The 7,500-nt window shown below is 33.8% G+C and overlaps 1 protein-coding gene across 1 annotated transcript in view; it reads right to left on the reverse strand.

The window, feature by feature from the left end:
• LOC113815241 (uncharacterized) overlaps nt 1-5,915 on the reverse strand; it is a 6,361-nt gene extending 446 nt beyond the window's left edge. The window contains exons 1-9 of the mRNA XM_027367313.2: nt 5,595-5,915; nt 3,119-3,309; nt 2,857-2,964; nt 2,471-2,647; nt 2,133-2,234; nt 1,682-1,894; nt 1,213-1,400; nt 373-559; nt 1-153 (exon numbers count right to left, since the gene is read on the reverse strand). The exon at nt 1-153 is cut by the window's left edge and continues 446 nt beyond it. Of these exons, the coding sequence (XP_027223114.1) occupies nt 1-153; nt 373-559; nt 1,213-1,400; nt 1,682-1,894; nt 2,133-2,234; nt 2,471-2,647; nt 2,857-2,964; nt 3,119-3,309; nt 5,595-5,781 (1,506 nt within the window). The 5' untranslated portion in view covers nt 5,782-5,915. The remainder of the gene's footprint in view (nt 154-372; nt 560-1,212; nt 1,401-1,681; nt 1,895-2,132; nt 2,235-2,470; nt 2,648-2,856; nt 2,965-3,118; nt 3,310-5,594) is intronic.
• Nucleotides 5,916-7,500: the final 1,585 nt, after the last annotated feature.

A 7,500-nucleotide genomic window follows, 5' to 3' on the forward strand; every position in this document is an offset into this window, starting at 1 on the left:
ATACTGCTCTATGGGTTGATAGTAGTATACCTCAGTGATAGTTCCATCCTCCCGCTGTATAATTTCATGCACCTGGTGATGCTCAAGGACTTGGCCTTGTTGCTGTTCCTCATAAAATGTTGGTTGTACACCCTCTAACACCATTTGCTGATCCTGAAGTAAAAATTAAATCAGTGAATTAAAGTTGTTCTGACAAATTCCAAAACTTATAATTTATCCAAACAAATTTCAAACTTCTTCCCATAGAGGAAACAAAATTGTTAAAGTGGGTGAACTAATTCCCATGTAAAACAAACTGAAATGTAAACCAAAAATATTGAGAAGCCTGAGAAAAAGAAAAGGCTTCAGTAAATCATTTTCTAGAATAATTACCCCAGAATGTAACTGCTGGTTCTCTAATTTGAGATGGTATGTAGCAGCCTCTAATTCCGTCTGGTGCTCCATCTGCCTGCGCCTTCTCCCTCTCTTGGCTTTGGGTTCCCCTTCAGCTGGGAGAGCAGCCACCAGCTGACTTTCACACAAGAGCCTCTTGCCTTTCTCTGCTTCCTGCTCTGGTTTACTAAAAACAGACACAGTAAAAGGATTAGAAATTAATGGTGATATTAGATTCAGCAGTCTTTCCAATGGAGATATTAATTTTCTAGAATAAAATATATTCCTAAAAGCACCTCTGCTCATTGCTGCTAATGCCACTAATAATAATAATAATGATAATAAATCAAATACATTAGTTATGCTAACCAAATTAAATTGCCTATGTTGCACACACATACACACACACAAAAATAAATTTGAACATATGCATAAACTCGAACATGCATGCATACAAGCATGCATATCAGTCTCACTCCAAATGCTTTATGCACTCATGATGAGACGTCCCCATCAACCAACACTTTTAAGTTTCAAATATCGAGATCTCTCTTCATCTGCCCCTTGGCCAATTTTCCCCCCAAGACAAGATGTTCCCATTACCCACCCCTTGGCCAAATATTTTCATTACACGTTCTTCCCATCATCTGAATCCAATGTGTTAATTAACATAGCTACTTTAAAGGAATTATTGCACATAAAAGTGATAGTGATAATTCTTATATAAACAAGTAAATAATAAGAATGATGATATACAAATACAAATAAGTGTCTCTAATTATGAAGAACAAAATGCACATCCAAAATCAAAACAATTTCAATATACTTATCAACAATTACCTAAATTGAACTTGCTGAACAGGAACTGTATTCCTAACTGCATTGTATATGTTTCGTAACTGTTCCTCCAGCTGATTAAGATATTCTTCACTATCTGTTTGCACGACTAGTTCTGTGATTTCTCTTACTAGCGCAGCACAACGGTACTGCAGGATGCTCTTTCCTTCCAAACGCATCTCCTGCTTGACCTGTTGGGGAAAGGCAGTTAAAAACAATGGAAAATACAAAGAAGACTTTTTATGATTAGTTCATAAGAACTAAAAAGGTCTAATTTTTATAAAGCCAGATAAATCACTAACTGTTTGGTATTTTGATTTCAAAATCATTATTACATATGTGCAACAAAGGCTAAAATCACATCCAGAAATTCAATCTACCTTGTAAGATTGTCCATCCTCATACACTTCCATGTCAACAAACATTATAGTAACTTTCAAAATTAATAATTCCCCTCTTTTTATTTCCTCACCTTGTACATGGCATTCTGGATGTCGGAGGCTGTAGGATTGTAACGTCTGTACATTGTAGGCGGTGGTTCTCCAAATGGGAACAGCTCCTCTTTGACAAATTCGGCAATTGACTCCTGCATCATTTTTACGGTAGAGACGCCCTGCCTCGTCAACTCATACATCTTCTGAAGAACCCTTGGGTCAACTGGCTCTTTGGTACGGAACCTTGTACTCTGGGGAAAAGGTCAAAGCGAGATGATGACAATACAGAGATAAAAGCCTTAAAGCTCTATTTGAAATGTATGACTAGACTAGGATTTTCATTTACTTGTTGCTGTTGTGAAACACCCAGAGATAAGCATATAGACAACTAATGAATTACAGACTCAAAACATCTAATATCTTTTTTTAAGCTGAAATTCATGCCCCAGAAAGACAACATTATATATATGCAAGCCTTAATGTACTTACTTTGCCCGTTTTTTTTCTCTTCACTGTAGTTGGTGCCCCATCCTGACTTGAGATCTCTATGGTGGCCTCTGCTGCAAGGCTGGCAACTGGCTCCTGTTTCACCTGAAAAGTAAAATCAGATTTGGAAACACTGCTTCTTTTAAATCAAACGAATCACTTACTTTAAATTTCTATTCATATACATTTTGGGGGTTACTCATTAGCTCCCTAAAAAGTCAATAAAATGAACACAAGAATCTACTGCTAAATAAATCACTGTTTAAACAGGCTGTCAATCTACACAAACCCACCTAATATAACAATGTGCTCAGTTTTAACCAAATGTACAAACCACTAACCAGACCGATCACTGGATGCCCTTCGTGCGCAGAAGGATCAGGCAGCCTGACGTAATACCACGACTCCCTTACAAATCGGTTTGAGTAGCGCTTGAAACTGTTGATGATCTTCTTCTTGGCCAACTTCCTCATGTGGTCTGTGGGTAGGGAGTTGATGGCCAAGAGCGCATTTGGAACCTGCAAAAATATGGCGGAAAATGGTGACCTGATGTGGCTTTCTTATGCGGTGAATAGGTTGCGTTCTGATACTCAAGAGGGGATGCTCTCTAAACATAATAAGCTATAATGTAATGGATACAGATAATCCAGCTCTTGCCAAAGATGAACTACATACTCTGAAATGTGAATGGAAACAACCAAAAGGGATGAAGGATGACTGTACTCACCTTATGCTGTGGGAATTTCATGATATGGTTCACGTATATTTCTGCTGGGCAATTCACCTTCTTTGTAACCTGAGTGCGGTTTCTACTCTTTGGTGTCACTCCACTCTCCTGAAAGTTATGGGGTGAAGAATTGTAAGATACATGAAATCTAAAATGCTGTCTCACTTAAATAATAATAACAGTAACAATAACTGTAATGATCACAGTAATACTTATGATATAAAAATGAAAGAATGCTAACAATAAAATGTAAAAAACTTACCTGCTGTTCAATATGCTTGCGTATCTGGTACTTTTCCTTATGCCGCTTGTTGGTGTCTTGGCCCTGGTGGCACATGAGTACCCATCTGCCCACATGCATGAAAGGCACTCCATCATACTCAATGGGAACACCACACTTGCCTGTGTGCGACCAGTAGTGGATGCGGCCCTTCTCAATGTTTGGCACATATTCTTTTGGAGGCAGAAGATTGTGAAAGAGTTGTTACTGATATGATATTGAAATTCAACATTAGTCTATTTAGAAAAAGGAAAAGAAACAAGTAGACTTCACAGACATATATAGTATACACTATTTGGCTGCAATGACCGTGAGGACAATTGACAGGTCTGTTCTGCTTACAGTATCAATTTTATCTCAGAGCCTATTATTTATCTCAGTAATACTTTAGATGTTGATTTTAGGCATTTAAAGTCACTCTTAATTCAATCTTAAGTATGGATGGGATTTACAGATGGGGAAAATTTTGTTATATAATATGGTTTTGATTCTTGGGCAGGCTATATGGGTATCTAATAGTTTTCTTATGTCTAAAAATATAAAGCTATTAGTGGTGATACTAATGACAATAATAATGAAACTGTTCCGATATCCAGCATATTAGTAATATAGTCTTACGCATCATCATAAAACTATTTTGTGCAATTAAAAAATTACATTATATGTTCTATGATCAGCAATCAAATTCCTATATGTCATATATAACTCTTCAGTGACTCGCAACTGGTGGGTCAGCTGTACATAGCTTAGCCTTAGCCACAAAGTTCTGACTGTTGCATAATATCATATCACAAAAATTCAGGTCCTGTCATGATAGGGTTAACATCATCTGGCACTAATAATGCTGTATTTTTTATCAGGTAAGAATCTGTAATCAAGAAACATAACCTTTGATAGAACCTGGCTGGCTACAGTACTTAAAAAGAAAGTTATATAGCAGATTTAATGCCTTGTCACTATCATCACTATTGGTACAGTTAATAGCCAGTGTTTGTATCTGTATTTCTTGTCTTAACATTACCAATTTACCATTTACAGTACCACACTATAATCAAGTGAATTTATACATCTTTATATTCAGGTAATTACATTCATGTCCTCCTGATTTGATAAAAATATCTAATGAGATTAGAATAGCATGCAAATAATTACAACTAGTGATGTTCATTAATAATACAGAAGTGCAATTAGGTATAAAAAATATAATTTGCGTACAGTACGAGTTACTTTACAAACGCTTGTTAAAGTTCATGTTATTAATGCTTAAACAAACAAGTCCACACACACTGATTGCTGCTAAATGAGCTCCAGGATTATTATACAACTTAACTAAGTGTTGTCACAGGAACTAAAAAACTTTTGGCAAGACAGCTTGTTGACTTTCCTGGTGATTTATCGTCAGAGCAGATAGTCCAAGCTTCTTTCTTTTTTGGTACACTAAACATGGCAGAGGTTAGATGGCCTCTTTGTGAAGTGCAAAGGCTAAAGCATTGCTTGAAACCGTCCTTTATCTAATAATAGTTTAATAAACAGAAACAATTCAAGAGCTTTAATGAAATTCAACACAAATAGTAAATAATCATTATAAGCAATGGAAGAATAAAAATAAAAAGGATTGACTACAATAAACAAAATTTGGTAAATGTTAATCAACATTAACACATTGCCAACATTGCCAATTCAAATATAAATAAACTGCAAAACGATATTTACTGACCATCTACCGTAGTTTTACTCAGCACTTGCTCACTATAGTTACAATATTGCTGGGGATTAGAGTGGCCAAGCAACTGACCAAGCCTGTTGGCACTCTAGGAAAGGCCAACAAACCTCTATCATTACGCAGAACTTGTTTCATTCTGTGGCATTTTATTGTTAAATACTGTTAAACAAGATTACACTCCATGTTGCTTTGATGTATGTAGACTGATGAAAGTTTACTGGTTTCCGCAACTGCAAGTGGGACGCAACAATTACTCAACGCTGTGCCACTACTGTTGGACTTAACTATAGGCCAACCGTCCTGTATCACGGCAAATTAACCTACTTGATTCTAATACGAAGAGCCAATAAAATTACGATAAAAACACTCTATTTTCCTTGTGCGGGGAAATATTACATTTTTTCATGTGCGGAAAACATAATTTTGTCTACATTTGCACGGATGGATCTCCAGACGCATGATGAAACAAGTGCGCATAAAGGTCAATTGAATTTTATGTGCAGAATATGACATAAAAGAACTGTGTGCGGAAAGTTGCCCGAGAACTACATTTGCGAGGACAGAACTTGACCAAATGATTTCAGCGCGCAGACCAAACTCTACAGCCTGGCTCTAGAAGGCTGCTGCTGACTTCTACACACAATAACATGATAAAACGCACAAGAAAATAACATAACACAATAACATTAAAAAACCTAATTACCACGATTAGATCATTAATTTAAGCCACCATACCTTCATTGCCGAAGTTCTTGTCTCTGTTATACTTAATGAAGTGAGTCACGGTCTGTTCCTGATAATCTTCAAGACACTCATAAACTTCTTGAAGATTCTTGAACTTCCGAACGTGAAAAGGCTTGAAAATCTTCGAATTTCCGCTTTTCTTCTCCTGTTTCACCTCTTTGGCGTATTCGTGCATCATTTTCGACCTTTCCCTGGCGTTACGGAGGAGGGAGAGAGCGAATTTGAGAACTGGAATTTGAAGAAGGAAAATCAAAACAAAATATCCAAAACTCGACACGTTTTTAACTTCCTCGTCTCGATTGTGGGAATGGCGGAGCTCCTGATTTTCCGCCGTGGGGGTTCGACTCCAGAAAGAGGTAGTTTAATCATCATATACGGAGTTTATATGATTTTTATATGGTTTTTAGTTTGATTTTATGAATTATTGTTTTTGTTATGTTGACTATTGGTACATGTGTATTTCTTCTCATGAAATGTAAACTCATGTGATGGGTGAATCATGACGTGTACCTCAGATTTAACAACCATCTTTCATGGGAATTGAACTAATGGACATATTTCTGTATCAAAAAGTACTTCAAGATATCTATAAGTATTTTAAAGAGTACATGGTATATTATTTATTTTTCAATCATCTTTTTTAATAACCTTCCTAGAGTTCGTAGGGAGGGGTACGCTCTGATAGGCGAGACATCTAGCGGAGAAAATTAAAACTAAACTATTCAAATTATTCAAAGGCGGGAAAATATTAATGAGAAACGGGCCTATTAACACTACGATTGATAATATCCTTTTATATAATTTTATATCATTATATCATGCACTAATAAGTACATTTAGAGTAACGATGATGATTGTGATAGAATAAGTTAAACATCATACCGTGGAAATAAGGGATGATGATGATGATGATGATTATGACAATAATAATAATGATAGTTGTAATGATAAAAATGTTAATAAATGACAACAACAATAATCATAAGAGTAACGATAGTGATCAAAAATCATAAAAGAATGATGATAATGTTAAGGGTTTTGATAATGATTACGAAAATGATAATGATAATGATAACAATAATTATAGTGAAAATAATGGTGATTAATTATAATAATAATGATAATAATGATAACATTGATAATATTATTATTCATACCAACAATGACAATGATAATAATAACAATAATAGTAAGAACAATAATAATAAATATAATTGTAATAATGATAATAATGATGATAATGATTGTGATGATAACAATTAGAATAATAAAAACAATAGCAAAAACAATAATGATAATGATAATGATAAAGGTAATAACAATAATGATAACATTAATGATGATGATGATGATGATGATGATAATAATAATAGTAATGGTAATAATGATAATGATGATAATAATAATAATAATAATGATAATAATAATAATAATAATAATAATAATAATAATAATGATAATAGTAATGATAATGATAATAGTAGTAATGATAATAATTGTAATAATTATGATAATGTTAATAACAATGATAATATCAGTAATGATAATAATGATAACAATGATGATGATAATAATAATGATAATGATAATAGCAATGATAATATAAGATATATGATATAATATAAGATAATAATAACAACAGTAGCACTAATGATATCAGTAACAATAATAGTGAAAATACTATTAATAATAATAGATATGATAATACTATTGATGATAATTATAATAATTATAAAGATGATAGCATATAATGACAGTGATAATAACAATAATAATGATAATGGTAAGCATGATAATAATGATAATGATATTTTGACAACGCTAATAACAATGAAGATGATAATAAAGATAATAACAATAATGATAATGATAACAATGATAATGATAATAATAATGA

This window comes from Penaeus vannamei, chromosome 11 (assembly GCF_042767895.1).
Source record: "Penaeus vannamei isolate JL-2024 chromosome 11, ASM4276789v1, whole genome shotgun sequence".
Taxonomy (NCBI): Eukaryota; Metazoa; Arthropoda; class Malacostraca; order Decapoda; family Penaeidae; genus Penaeus; species Penaeus vannamei.